This window comes from Myotis yumanensis, unplaced genomic scaffold (genome assembly GCF_028538775.1).
Source record: "Myotis yumanensis isolate MYYU_CA2020_CCGP unplaced genomic scaffold, mMyoYum1.0.hap1 SCAF_19, whole genome shotgun sequence".
Classification (NCBI taxonomy): domain Eukaryota; kingdom Metazoa; phylum Chordata; class Mammalia; order Chiroptera; family Vespertilionidae; genus Myotis; species Myotis yumanensis.
The window spans coordinates 22,632,631-22,653,803 of NW_027223770.1; the positions used below are offsets into that span (position 1 = coordinate 22,632,631).

The 21,173-nt window shown below is 50.4% G+C and overlaps 1 protein-coding gene across 3 annotated transcripts in view; it reads left to right on the forward strand.

Annotated features, from left to right (window-relative positions):
• MYO18B (myosin XVIIIB) overlaps positions 1-21,173 on the forward strand; it is a 175,917-nt gene that overhangs the window by 114,674 nt on the left and 40,070 nt on the right. For all 3 annotated transcript variants that reach the window (XM_070399451.1, XM_070399452.1, XM_070399453.1), the window contains 5 exons: positions 6,043-6,156; positions 7,148-7,264; positions 8,749-8,832; positions 9,864-10,001; positions 12,469-12,654. In XM_070399451.1, the coding sequence (XP_070255552.1) occupies positions 6,043-6,156; positions 7,148-7,264; positions 8,749-8,832; positions 9,864-10,001; positions 12,469-12,654 (639 nt within the window). The remainder of the gene's footprint in view (positions 1-6,042; positions 6,157-7,147; positions 7,265-8,748; positions 8,833-9,863; positions 10,002-12,468; positions 12,655-21,173) is intronic.

The window sequence follows — 21,173 nt, forward strand, 5'->3', positions numbered from 1 at the left end:
TGGCTTTCGGGGCTGTCTTTAGTCTGAGACGCTGGCAGGGCCTTTTGGGAAAAGCCTTGCTGCTGAAGGTTAATTCTTACCCGCGCCCTGATGGGAAGTCAAGGCCTGGAGTATGTTGAGATGAGCCCGCCAGACACCGTTTCTGAGAACACCTCCCTGTGGCATTTGCGCTGCAATCGTTTTAAATCCCCCGAGTTGTTCAACCAGACCCAGAAATCCCGGTTCTAACCACTCTGCTGAAATATCAAACTTCTGCTCTTCCCACCTCCTTCCATATGTCTAGCCGACTCATTTCTAGCTTAATAAGTTCAGAGCAAACATTGGACCCAGGTAGTTAGAGCCGGCAGATGGCCTCACATAGGGAAGCGGTGCTATTCATCGGCGTGTAGTTGATGTATATGTGATAGGAATCTCAATTGCCCTCCCACTGAATGGAAGGTCGTGGGTGTTGGGGAGAGCGAGCCCGAGATGAACTCGGCAATAGAGGAAGACTTGTGTGCAGAGGGGGCTGCGTGGTGGCCCAGAAATGATTTGGAGTCTCATCGACTTGGATCTGACCTTGAGCAAGTCACTTCCCCTGCTCTGGCTGCAGTTTCCTCCTTTGTAACATGATGACTCCCTTGCAGGGCGGTTGTGGGCGATAGTGATAATGAACATCAAGTGGCCCACACAGCGCCTGATGCAGTCAGTGCTGAAGAAATCTGGTTCCCTCCACTTCCCCCCATTCAACAATTGGCAAGGAAGGATAGGTACCCCCCACGGGGGACGGCGGGGGGGGGGGGGCGCAGGAATCTACACACAGAACAGGTAAACAATAAATGAGTGTTATTCTCTCATGGGGTTTTGGGTAGAGCTACTTGGATCCAACTTTTAGCAGAACAGCACCAACAAACGCTATCGCCAGCGGGTTTGAGTGTTTACTGTGTGGCTGTCACCGTGTATATATGTCTCCTCTGACTTGCTCAGTCATCCTGTATCTGGGTTCCAGGTGACAGCAGCCCAGCTCAAGCAGAAAAAGGAAAGTTAGTGGCCAAAATATTTTAAAAGTTCTGAGGCCAAGATGGCCTTCAGGCTTGGCTTGATCTAGGTGTTCCAATCGTGTCATCAACAACGTGTCTCCTGCCTCAGCAATCTTGATGTAACCTGGTATTCTTAGGCAGTCTCTTCCTTCATGGTGGGAAGGGGGCCCCAGATTCTCAGCTGACTTGTTGCATCAGAAAGGGCTGACCTTGTTCCCACAGTCCCAGCCATACTGCTATCCTGCAACCAGCCAGCGTGGCCAACGGGAGGTGGCGCTCTGATTGGCCGAGGCTGAGTCAGATACATCTCCTCGGGGCTTGAGAAGAGAGGGTCAGCCCCAACAGGTCCACTTCTTGCAGGGAAGATGCTGCTGCTATCAAAACAAGGGGGAGTAGCCACCGTGTGGTCACATCCCCGGCTTCCCCTGCAGAGCACATACGGTGGGCATACATGTAATGCTCAGAGGGGAGCGTGGTGGCCGGACCGCCTGGGTTCATGTGCCAGCTCTGCCGCTTCGTTCTTGTGTGACCTTCATTAAGTCACTTGACTTCTCTGTCCCTCAGTTTCCTCAGCTGTCCCCGCAGGGATGGTTCTGACCCCACCTCAGCATGCTCTTGTGGCGGTGAAGTGAGTTGTTGCATGAAAAGTGTTCAGAGCGGGGCCTGGCACAGAGGGACCTGCGTGTGTGGCGTTCTCTAGGTGTGCCCTAGGCGTGTGCACAGCGAACACAACTGCCCTCAGCTTCCTGTTCAATGAGGGGGAGCTGTTCTTTCCCCCACGTTGTGAGTGGGGAAAACCAGAGCTCAGAGACCAAGTAACCGAGTCGACTAGGAATGGAAACCCAGGGGCCACCAACTGTTTGGGGAATGTTTTTTTTCTCTGGTGGTGGCAGTTGCCACCTGGGATGTCTATTACTACCCTGGCTGCCAGGGCCAAGGATGGACCCAGTCTCCCTTCCCGAGGAGCCGCCTGTGAGCCAGCTGTCCTCTTGCCCTCTGCTCTCTGATGCACCCGGACCTCCTCCTGGGGAGGGCTTTCCGGGCGGTGGTAGGCAGGCTCACACTGCCGCCGCCTCTGATGTCAGCCCCACATAACTCGCCGCCCGACTTCATAAAAACGTCCATCAGACAGCCTCAATATGGACATAATGTGCAGTGAGTTATTCTTACGCCAGGTCATCCATAACGGAAAATCAGCCCCAGACGACCCTGTATTTCTTCCCGCTCCCTAAAGTGTAATAAATTGAACATTTTTAAAGCTCGGCATTAAGATGACTGGTGGTCAGCGGCCTGGAGCCTGCCCGGTGGAGGCCTGGGGCTGGGCAGTTTCTGGTCGTGCCTATCCAGAACCTGTGACAGTCTGGGCCTGCTTGACTTGTGTGCCTCTGGGGTGCCCCTCCCTCGATTCCCCGACAGCTTGGCTTCTCCTCCAGGCTCCTCACCTCCAAAACGGTGTTAAACATCCCACTGTTCGGGCTGTTAAGAGGGTGAAAGGGATGAATAATAGCAACCACCACCGACGCTTTTTCCCTGTTTTCTCAGTGCCAGGCGCTATGCTAAGCACATCCTTGTATTTACTCACTTATCCTGCAGAGATCCTATGATCCACCCTCCCCACTTTACAGATGGGGAAACTGAGGCACGGCCAGGGTTAAATGACTGGCTGGGAGAGGCCAGTCTGGCTCCAGTGCCTGAGCTCTGACCGCCGCACACGGTAGAATCTGGTGCGTGGCAAGTGGCCACACGTGCTGGTCCTCCCTCTTCCCTTTGGTTTGAACTTGTTCATCTCCGTGACAATGTGTGTTTCCTTGAGGCTCCCACATTGATCCAAACTCCGAGTTCTTTCCATTCTCTCTGATTTCTCCACGTCTCACTGTACACGCCTCCGCCTGATTCCGGCACGACTATCCTGGTGGCTTCCGCGGTCCCACCGACCCACGGAGAGTTCGCTCTGCAGTTGAGTTCTGTATTGTAATCCATGCGACCTGCAGGGTGGGACTTAGCAGAGAAGGGTGGTGCAGCCCAGCTGTGAAGAGGTTGGGCTCTGGGGTTGGACCAACCAAGCTTATCTTCCAACCAGCTGTGTGACTGTGGGCAAGTCACTTGCCCGCTGTGAGCCTCAGTTTCCTCCTAGATAGACTGGTCCTCCTGGTGGCCCCTTCCTCCTAGAGGTGTTGAGGGGCTGTTATGAAGTGCAGTGCACTGCAAATGGTCCCCAAGCAACAGTAGCAGGTGTGGCCATCGATGCCAAAACCATCCTGGCCAACATAATCCCATCCTAACCCAGGAGGAGCTAAAAATCCGCTAACAGCCACCTCCACTGACCGTGTGCTCGCTCCGTTCATCTCTGCCTGCGGATAATTGGCCCCTCTCTCTCTGCTTGCTCCAGGGAGATGGGGAAAGGAAAGCATTCCTGGATCATACACATCCACCATCTATAAAGTGGGGTTAAAAATAGAGCCATCTTTCTCCGGTGGCTCTGAGGACCAATGGCGCCGCGCTGATGACACCCTCAGCCAGAGGAGGAATGAGCAGATGGGAACGGCGGTCATCCTGTTCGGCTCCGCCCCGCTGAGTTTCTTACAATGGTCCTCACTCGCCTCCTGGCGCTGGGCCGAGCAACTTGGCCCGGCAGCGGGGCCCTGCGTGATGCCTCTGTCTTCCACTGTTAGTTCTCTGACATCATCTCCCCCTCCCCGGATGGCCCGTCTGCTGCTGCCTGCCCAGACCTTTTGTTCTTCACACTCCTCCACAGTGAAATCCTCCCATTTCTTCTCCACTTCCGCTCTGATCGGAGCACCTGCACCACGCGTACCGGGAGGACCACAGCAGTGTCCTCACCGGCCGCCCGATTTCCAGGCTTGTCCACCAAAGCTCATCCTCCCCGCAGCAGCCAGAGGGAGGCCATGCCACTCTCTTCCTTCGAAACCACCAGTGGTTTCCCTGCAGACTGAAAATACACCGACCTGTGCATCCTGGCTCAGCAGCATCTCCTGCCCCTCTCTGTCCAGCCTTCCAGCCACACGGGCTCTCTTTTTCTGCCTCAGCACCAAGTTTATTCCTGCTCCTGCCTCCGGGCCTTTGCGCTTGCTATTGCCTCCACCCAGGGCTCTTTTACCTCTAAGTCTGCTCATGGCTGTCTCCTTTGCATCTTTTAGGTCTTAGCTGCAATGCCTCTCCTTAGTGAGGCCTCTCGCTTGTGCATGAATCAAGGGCTGGTGTAGCCCTGCCTGCCTGCAGAGTGGCGGGGGAGCCCTTCATCCCGGCTCCCTGCCTTCCTGGAGACTGCCTGCGGGAAGATAAGACTGTGCCTGCCTTTTCATGTCCTCTGTCAATTACGCTCTAACAATGCCAATTACCTCCCCTTGCTCCACATCATGTTTCTCAGTGTGTCTCAGTCCCTCCTAATCACTAAAGGAAATGGACCACCAAGTCCTTCTCCGACAGGCTCTGCTCCGAGCCCAACCGCAGGAACACGCTGTTCTCTAGGTCTTGAAAACGGGTTTGGTGGATTATGGTGGCTGGCGGCAGGATGGGGCTGGAACTAGAGGTGCCAGTATGAGGATGCTGTGGGAGTGGGCTACGGTCTCCGTTTCCTCACCTGTCACCCCAATAAATTCAATGAAATTTTTAATGAGAATATTAGCTGTATATACTAATCTCACAGATCCAAGATAGGGATTAAAAGAGAAAATGCAAGGAGAACCTTTAACAGGGTGCTTGATAGTTGATAATCAAACGAATGGCCGCCTCCCTTCCCCCAACATTCTGTTGTCATTATTATTCTAACATCTGGGTCAGCTGAGGTCCTGGACATTCTGAGGAAGACATTCTCTGCCCAGTTTGGAAGGAGCTTGAGATGGTCCCAGGTGGCTGTACCCATAGAGCCCCCCATCTTGACCAATTGTCCTGGGGTGACCTCTCGTTGGCACCATTGTTTTCATTTTATAGATCAGTGGGGCCCCCTCACTCAGTGGGCTCAGGGCTCAGAGCTTGTACACACATCAGTTCAAGACTCTAGCTTGCTTTTTTTAAAAAAATCTGTCCCTGAGCACCAATGTTGACATCATTAACTGTTCCCAGGGACAATGTGCTGGCAGTTGAGAAAGTGCACTGGTCTGGACAGTGCAAGTGTTGTCTTTGCTCCTTGCAGCTCTGTGACTTCGGGCAAGGCACTGCCCCTCTCTGAGCCCTAAGTGCTTTCCTTAGGTGCTTTCTAAGGGCGTTTTCTGCTCAGAGATTTTAGGGTTCAGAAATCAAGGGGAAACTGCCCATCACAGAATAGACTTAGGGTTTGTACACAGACGTGGCTTTTTCCAGAGGGGACTGTCTGTCGTCTAGAGCCACGTGGGCAATGGTACCTTCCTGATGGCCCCACTTTGCTAGGGTAGCAGGCCTACTGTGTGCAAGGGGGTGGAAGGATGAAAAGGGGGTGAGAAAGAGAAACTTTAAGTAGGTGGCCCTTAACCTTTGAGAATCTAGTGAAAGTCATGGGCCCAGGAAAATGCTCACCTGAGGAATAGTTGGCATTCCATTTGAAAGGGGGTTGAGAACTGTCTACAAGCACCTCCTCCAGGAAGCCTTCCCTGACCTCCATCCCATATTCCCAAGCATCCCATGCCCTCATCCTTTTAACTGTATTCATTACCTGTCCCTGCCTGTTTCCCCGGAGGACACAGGATCAGGTGACAGTTTCCTGTATGCTCTGTGCCTGGCACTCCAGCGGTGTCAACAAATATTTGTTGAAGGGAATTGACAAGCTCCTGGCACTGAAGCTGGGGTGGCCTGGCCTTATTTCCTGGGGCAGTGCCTATTCAGTTTTGAGTGGGCTCAGAACTGGGCTGCCTCAAATGCAAACACAGGTGCTTCACCAGTCGTAGGTTGATGAACAGTTGTGAAGACACGAAGGTGGCCTGTAAATGATTCTGCTGCCTGAGAGAGGCTGGGCTGGGCTGGAGGGGAAGGCTAGTCAAAGGGCAGCATCACGAGGCCTCTTTTCTTCTCGCCCTCCTGCCTGGTCCAGCTGGAACAGAGTGAGGCCAAGTGTGAGGATGCCCTGAAGACCCAGAAGGCGCTGACAGCGGACCTGGAGAGCATGCACAGCGAGCTGGAGAACATGACCCGGAGCAAGAGCCTGGTATCTGGTCCTTTCTGAAGCTCTGGGGACCCGGGCCAGCACAGGCCTCTGAGCTAGCTTGGACCTACTGTGTGCTCAACACTATAAGAAGGAAAGGGCACTTATTGTGGGCTTACTGGGTACCACCTATAGACATCCATTGTAGACCTACTGGATGTTTAACACTCTGAAAGTGCAGGCATCTGACTAGGAGCTGAGCATTATAAAGGCACAAGGGTATATATGAGGGTCAACTGTGTGTTCACTCTGCAAAGGCAGGCAAATTGTAGACCTAATGTGTGCTCAGTACTGTGGGGATGCATCCGATATGAGCCTGTTGTTTGCGCAGTACCCTAAGTGGGAACACAGCTTTCTGTTGTGCACCCAGAGCATGCTCACCACTGTAGGCAGTGCCCTGGCTACTGTTGTAGTCCTACTGTACACTCACCAACATAGGAGGGGCCTTGGTCATTATCACTGGGCTATTGCATGCCCATTCTTATAAGTGGAGACAGAGGCAATCCTCATGGGCCCACTTAGCTCACCACTGTAAGGGACCCTGCCACCTACTATGGACCCTCTGAATGGGGACAAATGAACATATGTTATGGATCTATTAATGTTGGTGAAAATTTGGCATGGTTTTCTAAGTCCCCTCTCTGGGTGTACAGGGTTGGTTTAAATTTATACTTTCTGTGTAAAATCCTAAAGTTTAGGTATAACTGGAGATTTATAAGCAAAAGCTTGTCTCAAGATCCCTACTGGTCTCTTGGTCCCAGATTTTATTTGCACTAGATTAAGAGGAACCTGTCCCCTTCCCCTCCCCCCTTACACACACACACACACACACACACACACACACACACACGGAGCTGTCATGCCCACAGCGTGCATTAACACACCCATGGCCACTCACCTGACACACCCATAGGCAATCCCCTCATTACTGTGCATCAGTCCCCTTCCACCCGCCATTCTGCCTCAACCTGACCACTGTCCCACCTCCTGCCAGGTGGATGAGCAGCTGTACCGGCTGCAGTTTGAGAGAGCCAACCTCCTGAAGCGCATTGACGAGGACCAGGATGACCTGAATGACCTCATGCAGAAGCACAAGGACCTCATTGCTCAGGTAACAGCCTTAAGTGGGAGAATTTGCCTTCAGTGTGCATTACATTATTTTTTTAAATATATTTTTATTGATTCCAGAGAGGTAGGGAGAGGGAGAAAGAGATAGAAACATCAATGATGAGAGAGAATCATTGATCAGCTGCCTCCTGCATGCCCCCTACTGGGGATCAAGCCCGCAACCTGGGCATGTGCCCTGACTGGGATTCAAACCAGTGACTTCCTGGTTCATGGGTCAATGCTCAATCACTGAGCCACATGGGCCAGGCCAGAAGCTTCGGATGGAGTGGAGGGATGTGATGAGGACCCCTGGCAGATTTCTGATCTGCATAGCTGATCTGATTTGCATAACTTCACAACAGCTCCCTCCAAGAGCAGTGAGCATCTCCCCCACGTGGCACCCCCAGAGGAGACCCAGGGTAGAATGCCTGCCAGGCTTCGAATGCACCCTATGGAGATTGGATCTGAAGGAATTTCTGCTAAACAAGGAATAATTATAACAACAAAAAAAATCAATTATATCATCAACACGATAACAACTGCCACAAAAATAGCCTAGGCCATCTTCTGCATTGTTAATTACACTTTTGTTCAAAATGGAAGTTTCTTTATTCTTTCAATTACAAAAGCAGCATATTCATATGCCCATTGTAAATTACTGCAATGATAAACACATGTGGAAAATAGAAATTGAGGGGTCCTTCTGCTCTCTGGAATCCTTCTAAATGGAGATAATCACACTTCACAGTTTGGTTCTACTTTTTTTTTTTAAAGAAACTTTATTCTTCATTGCCTCATTTAATCTCTGAACAAACGCATTGTATTGTAGAAGGGCTAAGCCAGCCTTGGGCAAACTACTGCCCGCGGGCCGGATCCGGCCCGTTTGAAATGAATAAAACTAAAAAAAAAAAAAGGACCGTACCCTTTTATGTAATGATGTTTACTTTGAATTTATATTAGTTCACACAAACACTCCATCCATGCTTTTGTTCCGGCCCTCCGGTCCAGTTTAAGAACCCATTGTGGCCCTCGAGTCAAAAAGTTTGCCCACCCCTGGGCTAAGTAGAGACGATCAGCCCATTTTACAGATGGGGATACTGAGGTGCAGAGAGGTTCTGGGTCTTGTCAAGGCCAGTATTGGGTCTGGAATCTTAGTTACCTGACATTCAGAATAGTTCTCTCCCCTCAGAATCTGGTCCTAGTAATGTGACCAGCCCATTTCTATCTTGGCTCTCAAGGATGCATAATAAGGTAGACAGTTGACCAAGGCTCTGGGCTTATCTAATGGGAGTGACTTGGTGAACGCTGAGATGAAGGATGCTGGGGAGGATGTGAGAGGCACCCCTTTGGAACCGGCTACTGTCATAGAGACTCTGAGAAATTTAGACATCTGTGGGTCTCAGTGTCCCCCACCCGGGAGAAGGGATTGCCAGGGGCAGTGTCCCCGCAAAGCCTGTGCTCTCAAGTGGCATTTCTTTGTCTCCCCAGTCTGCTGCTGACATTGGGCAGATCCAGGAACTGCAGCTGCAGCTGGAGGAAGCCAAGAAGGAGAAGCACAAGCTGCAGGAACAAGTACGTGCTGGGCGCCGCCCTGATGTGGGGGAGGAAGAGAAGGGTTCCCTCTGGGACCTCACACTCTGGGCCCTGGGAACTGTCATTCATTCAGCTTCAGTCTTGCGCCAAATGAACTGAGAGCCATCTTAGACGGACACACATACACACACACACACACACACACACACACACACACTTACTCTTCCCTGTGCCTGTTCAGCATCCAGAGATGCCTGTGCAGTGAGACGCATCAACATTTCAGTGAAGGGTTTTCTCCTGCTGAGAAATGGCTCCAAGGAGATGGGATGCTTTGGTCTGGCAGGATCATCATCCTTCGTGAAATCTTCCTCTGAGTCATGGTTCCTCCAAATGCCCCTGGATTTCCTTCATTAGTTGGTGGATCGCTCTTATCCATGAAATTCTCAAAGCTCTCCCAGCACTGTCGCACGTGCCTGCTTAGAGTGACTGTCAGAGGGACTGAGTGTCAAGCCAGTGTCCATGGGCACCGAGTAACAACAAGTACAACAAGAGGACAGCAGCAGGGGCCAGTTGCTGGGGCTAATGACATACCAGACGCTCACCTCCTCAGTCCTCGCACACAAAACAGAGCAGTGAGGTTCGGGGAAGGGAGCAGACGTGCCTGGGCCCATCCAGCTGGGAAGGGGTGGAGGCAGGTTTTGAACTCGAATACAGGCCTTGGCTCCCAAACCCACTTTGGTTGTATCCTTTGATGCTGAAACTTGCTGCTCACAGCCTGGCTTTGCTCCCCTAGCAGAGCAGGGCAAGGAGGTAAGAGAAGCACTGACCAGAGGACCTGTTTTGGAGGCAGAGGCCCAGGAAATGTCACCTCCTAGGCCCTAAGACCCAGAGGCCAGGTCGGGTATGAGGGTCCTTGGATTGGAACCGGCAGTGCTTCCTGTGCACGCACCAGACAGCCCCTGAGCTAAGAAGGAAGCTGTAAAGGGGCCTGGGGCTGAGGCCTGCGTGTGTTTCCATCGTGTGGCTCAGGGCCAACAGGTGGCCAACGGACCCCTTGCATCTGTCCCCAGCTGCAGGCGGCCCAGCTGCGCATCGAGTACCTGGAGCAGTCCACAGTGGACCGGGCCATTGTCAGCAGGCAAGAGGCAGTCATCTGTGACCTGGAGAACAAGACGGAGTTCCAGAAAGTGCAGATTAAGAGATTTGAGGTACTTGCTGATGTGTAAATATTGCTCAGGCCCAGAAAAGCGAGGCCTTTTTGTAAGCTCTGTCCATCTATCCATGCCTATGCCTTTATCTGGCCATATATTACTCATCCACCTCCTGTATGAGTTCCTTCTCTCCCTCCTCCCTCCTTTCTTCCTTTCTTCAACCACACTGTTCCACAAACTACCTATCCATCCAGTCTACCCACCTCCATCTATCTGTAGCCAACTCCATATGCCATCACCTGTCCGTCCATCATCCCCCTTCCCTGGGTTCTTCTCTTCTCTTCATTCTTTCTTCTCTTCCTCTGTTTTTTTCTTCAGACCTTGACCCCTGTCTGCCCATCTCTTTATCCATTGCTCTAATTCTGCCATCTCCATCTACTCACTCGTCCATTCATGCACCCCACACTCACTTTGAGCAGAAATGTGCTTTGCACCTGGTGTGTGCATAGATGTATGAAACAGATTCTGTTGATCAGAGCATAAAACTTTGTAGGAGGTGAGGATACGACATGTACATAAATACCCATAGTATATAGAGAGAGGGCTGTGAGGTTTGGAGGACATAGGTGCTTTCAGGATGGGAATCAGGGAGGCTTCCAGGAGAAGGTGGCATTGATGCTGGGCCTTGAAGGACAGAAAAGCTTGGAGGAACTGGAGTTCAATGATTTTATTCACATTTAACCCTCTAGGCAACGACACGAGACATTTTACAGATGATATTGTCATTGTCCAAATCCTTCTACATCAGCTGTTCCCCTTGACATTCACTGCAGCCCCATGGGGCCGGTGGGATGGAATGAGAAGATGACCCCAGAGAAGTCAAGTGATTTATTCACGATGCAGCCAGGTCATGTCAGTGACAGGAGCAGATGGACAGTTGACCGTCCTGGTCCCAGGCTTCCATTTCTCTGCAGCCGGCTGGCTCCCCCACCGGACCAGTAGTATGCTAGTGCCTCTGGACAATGAGAAGCTGTTTCTCACTGGGAAACGTTCCCTCCCAATCTCCTCTTGGGCATTTGGTTTCTAAGAATTCTGCTATGGATGAAGAACAAAGACAGATTCTTCTTTGTCTTGACCCTCAGTGATTCTCAGAACTTCTCGAGGAATTCCTCAAGGCATATGTCTTTGCAGATCACCTCGAAACTTTGATCTGCTACATTTTAAATAATTAAACACATCATGTTGGGCTAGATCATGTATCTCTTTTTACTTGATTCTAGCATAGTCATGTGATAGCAGAGAAAAGAAATCTATGGGAGAGTAACTTTAAATGGCAGATTCAATCTCATTCAAATAAGTGTATTTGAATTTGGTCCTTGAGATGGGGTACCTCAGGGACACAGTTTGAGAACTCTACTTCTTTATAACCCGCCTACTGCCCTTTGGAAAATGTTGCTTAAACTCCATTTGCAGGACGAAGGAGAAGTGAATAATAAAGCTTATCTTCAGCCTCTGATCTGGAAAGGGGCTCCGAGTCCTCAGCGAGGGCCTGAAATATTCATGTGGGCTTCGTTTTATGTCAACACTTTAGTATTTACCCATCAGAATCATTTGGTTCCAGGCTTGTTGGCCAACTAATGAATTCTGCACAACAGCCCTGGGTTTGTTTTCTGTAGCACTGGTGATGCCCACAGCTCTTTTCCCTCTATTGTTTCATTGTGACCTTGTGGGATTTCTCCCCCCAGGAAAGGGAACGTGCTATGAAATAATAGAGCTGAGGCTCATGGGAGGTTACTCCTCAAACCTCCCTGTTTTGCATATTGGGGAAACCAAAACCCATGTTGGGGAAGGGCTTGTTCCCCCGTTTAGTGTTTTCTCCACTGACCACTCCACCTCCCACACCTTGAGATGAATGAAGGCTGCTATAAACAGGAACAATTCCCAGCCCATATCCAGATATCTGATGTGCCAGGCACTGAGCTCAGCCTTCTGCATGACAATGTGAGCAGTCCTGACAGGGTCCCATCTCTCAGAGGGGTTAAATAACCTGCCTAAGGTCGCTCAGCCAGGAAGGGTGGAGCTGGGATTTGAATCCAGATCATGCTGAGAGGCAGGGTTCGCGTCAGTATACTACACTGCCTCTCAGAATAGCAGTTATGGTGTCCTGGATACCTGTGTGTGTGTTTATTTCAGAGAGAGAGAGAGATAGAAAATCATTGATCCGCTGCCTCCTTCACACCCCCTAATGGGGGTCGATCACAACCCGGGCATGTGCCCTGACCAGGGAATTGAACCCTGACCTCCTGGTTCATAGATTGTTGCTCCACCCCTGAGCCACATGGGCCGGACGGTTTCCTAGGTTTTCAAAATCAAGTCTTCATTTTTGTATCAGGAATCAGAATAATTATCCTGATTATAAAAGTACACAGTGGCTTCGCAAAGGATTTCCCTTCCTGGAGCCCCCAGTTTCCTGCCCATGGGCCTCTAACCCCAAGGTGGGCGTGTGCTCTCCGCCCTCCTCCAGGTCCTGGTGATCCGGCTTCGGGACAGTCTGATCAAGATGGGCGAGGAGCTCTCGCAGGCAGCCACAGCCGAGGCCCAGCAGCGGGAGAGCAGCCAGTATTACCAGCGGCGCCTGGAGGAGCTGAAGGCGGACATGCAGGAGCTGGTAGAGCGGGAGGCGGAGGCCAGCCGCCGGTGCATGGAGCTGGTGAGTGTGGTCCTGCGCTGGTTCTGTGCTGGAGGGTTTGAGATTGGAGAGAGGCTAGAATCTGGTGCCAGTGGGCCAGGCTGGAAACCAGGAGAAACCAGAAGGAGATGGCCAGAGAGACGATGCTGCCATTGGCTGCTAACTCTGGGGGGGTGGGCCCAAAGTGGACCAATGGTGTTCACTCCTGGATGGTCTCCAAGCTCCTTTGTGTCTCAGACTCCAGGTCCAGCCTCACACATTCCACCCCAAAGGCCGGGTGGCCTCCTGTGAAAAGCAAGGAATCAATGTTTATTAAATGTCTGCCTTGCATGGAGTCTTCACATCCACAATAATGTCTTGTAATCGTCATAACCCTGCAAAGTCAGAATTATTGTCCCATTTACAGATGAGGAAACTGAGGCTTCACAGAGGTGAGGTAACTTGTGTAAGAGTACACCTAGCCAATGTCAGTGCTAATTCCGGACTGTTAATACCAACAACAAATATAAAAGATAAAGAGGATAATGTTAAAGCCACCATTTTTTAAGCACTTGCTACATGCCAGGTTCTAGGTTAAACATTTGTCGTTTAAAATCCTCTGATCGGTATTGTGCGGTAGGCACTATGCTTATCTCCATTCTGCAGACAGGGAAACTGAGGCACGGGGGCATCAACATGCCAAAGAGAGTCTCAGAATGGCGCTACCTGCGAGGAAGAATTTGAATCTAGGTCTGTCCAGCTCTGCAGTCTCTGCCTTCATTCGCTAGCCATGCTTGCCCCCTGGTGTGGGCCAAGGGACATTTCGAAATTTGTTTCCTGCCCAACGGGAAGGTTTTATTCGTCATTCAGTGTATTTTTCTGAGAACAGTTTCCGGCAGAGATCACACGTCTGAGAGAGCCTGCTCCTCCTTTTCCCCATGAGGCCGAAGAACCTTAGGGCACCAGGTTTTCGTTTCTGTGGCCCAGGAGGCATCTGGCACCTCCATTGCCCCCCACCACGTAGCCTCCCCTGAGAGCCACACCATGCCAAGGCCCAGAGGCCTCTCAGCCCCCGTCATTAGCTCCTTTCTGCCCTGTCCGCTCTGGCTTTGTGACAACTCTCATCAAATTGCCCTGCAGCAGGTATATTTCCCTGGCCACTGCCCCCCATGGTCAATGTCATTCCCATCAGCTTTGCCCTTGACAAGCCAGCAGGCTGGCTGTTGTGTGGGAGGTGGTGAGGCTCCTCTCAGAGAGGAAGTCCCCAGACAAAGCCCGAGCCCCATGACTGGCAGCTCCTCCACCCTCCACGGCTCGGGGAGAGAGGCCCTTCCTCCATTTGACAGGATAACTTCCTCATTAACCAGCCTGCTTCTCAGGCAGCCCGGCTCCCACCTGGCTGGAGCGAGAGAGCATCCCCGGTCTTTTCTCCTCTGACGTCTTCTTTAACTGGCCGGACACCCAGAGGTTCTGGCCAGATCAAAATGGGTTTTCCCTCTCCCCTTGGCGCTCTCTCTCTCTCTCTCTCTCTTTCTCTCTCTCTCTCTCTCTCTCTCTCTCTCTCTCTCTCTCTCTCTTCTCTCTCTTCTCCCTTTCTCCTCTGTTTCTCTCTCTGCTCACTTTCTTCCTCCTCTCCCCTTTCCCAGAGACACATTAAGATCTTTCAAGGCCCCAAAATACTAACAAGATACACAGCCCCTATCTATGAATCAAAATAGAAAGAACACAAAACTCTAAAACCCAAAGCTGGCACGTATGCTGAAAGGAGAGCTGCACCCTTCTCTGGTTTCTAATTGCAAGGCTTTGGGTAAATTCACCCCGGCTGAACTGTCTTATGGTGGGGTGTGTGGTTGCAGGTGTGTGTGTTTCCTGGGGCGGCCTTAACAAATGCCCAAAAGCTGGGTGGCTTTAAACAGTGGAGATCGAGTCTCTCATAGTTCCGAAAGCCAGGAATCTGAAATCAAGGTGTTGGCGGGGCTGTGTTCCCTCTGAAGGCCAAGGGGAGAATCCTTCCTTGCCTGTCCAAATTCGGGGGGTCCCATGTGTCCTTCGGCTTACGGCTGCGTCACTCCAGTCTCTGCCTCTGTCTTCACAGGCCATGCTTCTCTGTGTGCACAGGTCTTAAGCATCCCTCTGCCTTTTTCTCATAAGGACAACTGTAGTTGGATTTAGGGCCTCTCTGAAATCAATAACAACATATATTTTTTAAAAAGATAGACAAAACTGAGCTCAGTTGGAGAGTTCAGTGAGCACTGTCATTTTAAGATGAACCCTGTGGCCGAGGCCCCTCCCATCGGCGTGGCTTCCTGGAACTTTCTCAGGCTTCTCAGAAGATGCTGTCTCGTCTCTCCGGGTCCATTTCCATGTCACCAGTGTGCCCCCCTCCATCCTCTCTCTGTAAGACCAGGGGCGGCTGCTCCATGCCACCTGCTCTCTGAAAACCTCCCCCAAAGCCTGCAGAGCCCTCGGTGTCCTGGTTCCTTCCTTCGTGTACTTTTTACTGTGGGCCAAGCCTCCTGCTAGATGTTGGGGTTCCAGTGGGGAACAAGATACACTCTTGCCCTCAAGTTGCTCACATTGAATGGAGAGAGATGGCTGAGGCCATTGCCTGTGTATTTTACACGTTCCTCTGTAAGGGGTGCGCAGAGCTTTCATTGACAAGACAAGGTGTCTGTGTGCTGGCATTTGGGGGATCCTGCCCCATCTCCACCACAAATCATTTCTTTGGATGAAGCGCTGCCCTCTTCATTTTCCATTTGTGAAATTCCAATCTCCATGGGAGGAAGAGAATTTCGTAACTCCCCAGCTCAAGCATTCATTCACCCACTTATTCATTCATTCATTTGGACAAATGTTTGTTGAGTCTCTCTATGCTCCGGCCCTTTGCAGATGTTGTCTCCTTTCACACTTAGGACAACCCCAGCAGGTGGAGAAAGTGGGGGTTCAGACTTGTGAGGTGCTTTACCCTGGGCTGCAGAGTGGGGAGTGGCAAAACTGAGATGGGTAGCCCTGTGTGTCCAACTCTGAAGTTATCCCTGCGTATCCAATTCTGCCCTTTGAACCCAACGCTGCTGAATAATGGCTCTGCTGTGGGAGACCAAAAAACAGGGTCCCGCACTTGGGGCCTGGTGAGAAGTGAGAAGGATGTTGATGGATCTTCCCTCTGGGTTCCTTTCCGACTGTCTCCAGCCTGTACCATTTGTCACTGTTGCTGTTGGTTTAAAGGCTGCGAGTTGTTTCGTGTGAATGATTTACACCCCTCGCTGGTGTACCGGCACGTCCAGATCAGGATCAATTATCCCGCCGATGGAACTTCTCCTCCTGGAAAAAAGAAAAATGAGGTTTTGCCATTAATTTTAGTAAATGTACTATTCCTGGCGACTCCAGGAGCCATTATGGAGAAAAAAATATTCTGGCCTTTAAATCATTCAAGTCCCTTTGTCATTGGGGCGAGGAGACACCGCATCTGTGGATTTGTGGCCTGTTGTTTTTCAATAGTAACAAAGCCCAGGCGGTCCAGAGGAGGTCAAGGGGAGGTCAAGGGCAGCAGGAAGAGCCCGAGGTGACAGGGAAGCCTGCCCTCTGCCTGCTTTTGGCCAATGCACCTGCTTTTAGTTTGGAGGCTGCACCTGTTGGGTTTACCCTTCATTGCCTTGGCCCGACTCTGTCATCTCAACTCTTTCCTGAGCCAGGTGTCCTTTTCATAAGCCTCCCAGGTCTTGAAGAGCTTTGATGGTGCTTTTCTGCTCACTCTTAGAGGGACCCGAGCTGGAAGCTGCAGTGGCCTGGCTCCCTGGGGCTCATGCAGTTAGTGGGCAGGCCTGTTGCTTTTACCCTCCGTAGGTATTTCTCACGTCCATGCCCTCCTGCTCCATCCCTGCTTCCTGTGTCTATTTAAACCGCATCCCCTCTGGTCTAGGCCTCTACAGTTACCCTCTACCTTGGATCGTTCCTTGTCCTCCATTCTTGCTCCTCCCTATTGAAGATCTTTCCAGAAGGAACACATCTTACTGTGTTACTGTTCCGCTAAGAAGTCTCCCAATGCTCTTTATTGTTTTTGCAACAAAGCCCCAGTTCTTTCCCAGAGCCCGTGAAATCCAGCCTCTGTAGATCTTCCTGCCTTTGATTGTCTGCCTTTCGTCACCTCGCATGTTCTACTCACGCATAAAAGCAACTGTTCAGAACCCAATGCATTGTTTTTTCTTGACTCACCACCACCTTTGTTTTCCCGAATCCTCTGCCTGCCTACTCAGTCTTCAAAATTCAGATCAAACCTCACCTCCAGGAAGCTCTCCCTGTTTTATCTCCACTCCTTACTAAGTTAACTACTTCCCTTGTGTTCACCCCACCCATGTACATATCACCCAGTTAGTATACTTGCCTTGTTCTTATCTTTCTAGACAGAGGGATGGGTGTTACTTCACTCTGGCTCTCTAGCATAGGGTAGGTTCTCAGTTAATTGTTTGCTGAATTGTTTCCTTAACATTTTGAACTCCTGCCTCTTAAGAAAACAGCTCAAAAAGTTTGTCTTAAAACTTGGAACTTTCAGATCAACACACTTTAGTTTGCAACTGGCCCTGGAGCTGATGTTATGGGAGACGCAGACAGGAATGGAGCAGGGACTGTGCCCTTGGAGAGCTCAAGGTTGAGAGGAGGAGACAAGAAGGAAGTGGTTCAGGACAACCAGGAGCCCTGGAGAAGATTGCATGGAGGATGCAGCGTTTGCTTTCCTCATATGATGAAAACAAGATGGGGAAGCAGCCACCCACCTGATCATTTCATTGTGACTCCCCTGCACGTGCATTCAGCAAATGTCCAGTGAATGTCCAGGTATCCGGAAAGTCAGATAAACCTCACATGGGAATAGAAACAGCCTCTTCCCCTCCTCCTCCTCCTTCTCTTCCTTTCTCATTGCAGCTTCCCCGCCGAGGCCAATTGCAGAATCCCGCCCTCCCCGCCCAGCCTGCTCTCTTCTTTACCTCCCACTTGTCTAGGTTTGAATTGTTTTGACTCATGTTGAGAGAAGGATATACATTAGCTTCTTAGGGCTGCTGTAAAAATTACCTAAAACGGGTTGTCTTAAAACCACGTGCACGTATTCTTTCGCAGTTCCAGGGCCTTCGTCTGAAATCAAGGTGTCGGCACAGCCACCCGCCTTGTGAAGGTTCTAGGGGAGAATCCTTCTTTTCTCTTCTGACGGCTTCGGGTGTTCCCTACTGGCACCATGACTTTCATTTCTGCCCCTGCGTCCTCAGGGCCTTCTCTCCTCTGTCTCTGTATCCTCTCCTCTTCTTATAAGAACCATAGCCATCGAATTTAGGGCCCACCCTATTCAATGTGACCTCATCTTAACTAATTACACCCACAGAGATCCTGTTTCCAAAAAGGCCACCTTCTGGGTTTCCAAGTGATAGGAGTTTTAACGGGAGGGTATTCAGCGCCCTACAGGGTGGTAGAAAGAGCACTGGACCTGGAGCCTGAGCCTTTAGGCAGCTGAGTTAACATTGCAGAGCCTCAGTTTCCCCCTCTGTCCAACAGGGTGGTACAGTGCAGCCCATCTCATCGGGTGGCTGTGAGGATTAAAGAAGATGATATATGTAAAGGTGCCAAGTGATGGCATACAGCAGGTGCTTAATAGAGACTGCTTTGCTTTTCTTTCTCCTTTCTTCGTACTCGAGTACTCTGCTGACTTTCTACTTAAACTTTATCATAAGCCCACCAGCTTCACGTGCACATCCCATTCCACGCCTTAATGGTTGATGATGGTGATGTTGATTTGTTTATCCACCCCTATGTGCTGGGCACTGGGTGAGGAGTCTCTCATTCAAGCCTCGCCCTTTGAAGTAATTGTCACCATCTTACTAATCAAGAACTCAAAAGCTGGAGAGCTGAAGCGCCTTCTCCAAAGCCTCATTCCCAGCAAGGGGCAGAGGCAGAATTTGAATCCAGGCCTGACCAGCTCAACCCCAGTGTCTTACTCATCAGTTTTAGACACCTAGCCTTACCCATTCAAGTACACTTTTTACAAAGGGAGTCATAAAAATGAATATTGCTTTCGATTCTGTAATCTCAGGTTTCTCCATCTTGGCATTGTTAACAGTTGGGATTGGATAACTGACTATTGTGGGGGCAGTCCTGTGCCTTGTAGGATATTTAGCAGCTTCCCTGGTCTCCCCTAGATGCTGTTAACACCCCTCCCCCAAGTTATCACAATCAAAGGTATCGCCAGACACTGCCAGATGTTCCCTGGGAGCAAAATCACCCCCACCCCCACCCCGTTAAGAATCACTGTTCTGTGACATCTTAACAATAATCCTTAAGGTACTCCCCATTTTACAGATGATCAAACTGAGGCTCAGAGGGGTGACTTGATGCGCCCCAGGTCACAGAAAAACTGGATAAGGGGGCTCAGGAGTGAGGGAGGAATTCCAGGATAAGAGGAGGAAGGAGCTCAAATTCCTAGAGCAAAGGGAAAGGACAGAGGTTCCAGCAAAACTCAATCCCAGCCTTGCGGAGACCCACAGGCGATTCCTCAGCAGAATCTAATTCTGAATGGAATTGAAAGCCTTGCTGCAGACTGTGTACTTTTAATAATGTTTAAATAAAACATGGCAGCATGGGTGTGATCTCCTCCCTGAGCCTGGCTTGTCAGCTGCCCGGGCAAAGTCATAAATAGTTAATAGACAACCACTTACGGCTCTACTTCTGTTAAATCCAGCATCCATTATACATGATTCGTGAATTATTTATTTGCTGTTACTTGGGGGTATATTTTTTCCACCTTCCAGGGGAAAACAATGAAAAAAAAAAATGTGAGGCCTGAAACATACGAGGGGCATCTGTGTTAGGGAATGTCCCTGTAAGGCAGAGCCTCCCCTTGACGCAGACGGGAGGTGTCAGTGAATTGGGACCTGAGCGCGCTCCGCCAGGCCCCACTGTCCCACGAGAAAACCATGGGACAGTGGGTTGTTAGCAAGTGGTTAGCAGCCGTTCTCCAGGGTAGGCAGGGTCCTGGGTGCAGTGTGTGCCCATCTCTGTGGTGTCAACCCTCCCGTTCGGCTGACTCCACGCTAACACTGGACTGTCGGTGAATGTGGAATTAGGAAGCTAGGCGCAGAGGCTCGCCTCTACACGGTCATGCGCCACTTAACGACGGGGATGCGTTTGGATTCTGAGATGTGCGTTGCCAGACCATTTTGTTGTGTGAACATCACAGAGCGGGTGCACTTACACAAGCCTGGATGGTCTAGCCCAGTGGTCGGCAAACTCATTAGTCAACAGAGCCAAATATCAACAGTACTTCTTCAAAATAGACTCGCCCAGGCCGAAAACTGACTTCTGCGCATGGGCCACGAAGTTTCAATCGCACTGTACGTGCGCCTACACGTGGTATTTTGTGAAAGAGCCACACTCAAGGGGCCAAAGAGCTGCATGTGGCTCGCGAGCCACAGTTTGCTGACCACTGGTCTAGCCTACTACACACCCAGGCTGCATGGGATAGCCCCTTGCTCTGAGGCTACAAGCCTGGGCAGTGTGTTACTGTACACGCAACACGGGATTTAATCAAGCGCAAGAGAAAATGATGCAATCAAGAGTCTTAGTACACACACAATGTCTGAGGCCACCGATGGCGTGACACAGCATACTCTTCCACAGCAAACTTATTTTTATAAGTAGAAAGAATACACTCTAATATAATGATAAAAAGTATAGTAAGTAGTTGTTTGTTCTCGGTGTCAGGTGTTATGTGCTGTATATAATCGATTGTGCCATACTTGTTTACACCAGCATCACCACAAATGTAAACAATGTGTTGGCCTCCGATGTTTAAGACGCCTGTGACATCAGCAGGTGGGAGGGATTTTTCTGCTCCATTGCCATCTGTGGGACCCCCGTCTCATATGCGGCCCATGACTGTATAGCACGTTGACCAGACAGATAGGGAAGACCCGACTCCACAAGCATAGATAACAGTCAAACGTTAGTAAAATGATTAGGAAGCAATGCCTTTGTTTTTCATAAGATTTTATTTAATTGTAAGTTTACATCACTTAATTTTTGATAATGACTGTGTTTTAACAACTGGCTCGCAAAATTCCTTTAAGTACAGCAGTCGGCTCTTGCAAGTCAGATGCACCGGTTCTACCACACCACTGGCTTGGTGTCTCCTTGGGTGGGGACACCCTACCCTGGTTAGGAGGCCGTGGGGGAGTGGAAGGAGGGGAAGTGTGGAGTCAAAGGGCTCTGAAGTCAAGTCTTAAGGCTCACTGTGTTTTACAAAAAAAATTCATCATTGAAACTCGACCCTCGCAAGGAGATTCGTTCAACTTGTGTGTAAATTGGGTATGACCACATCTACTCAGAAAAACTAAACAAGTAACTCATGCGACAAGTCTCGCTGTGACTGTCACGTAACTACCCCTGAAGGCAAGCTGGCTCCTCCATCCTCCGCTCTTGTCCACTTTCTCCCGTCTTCTGAGCATCTGGCCACTTCTGGTGAGGGCCTCAGGAAGCCCGAAGCCAGATTCTGTTTAGCTTTCATGTTTGTTTTTGTTGATTTT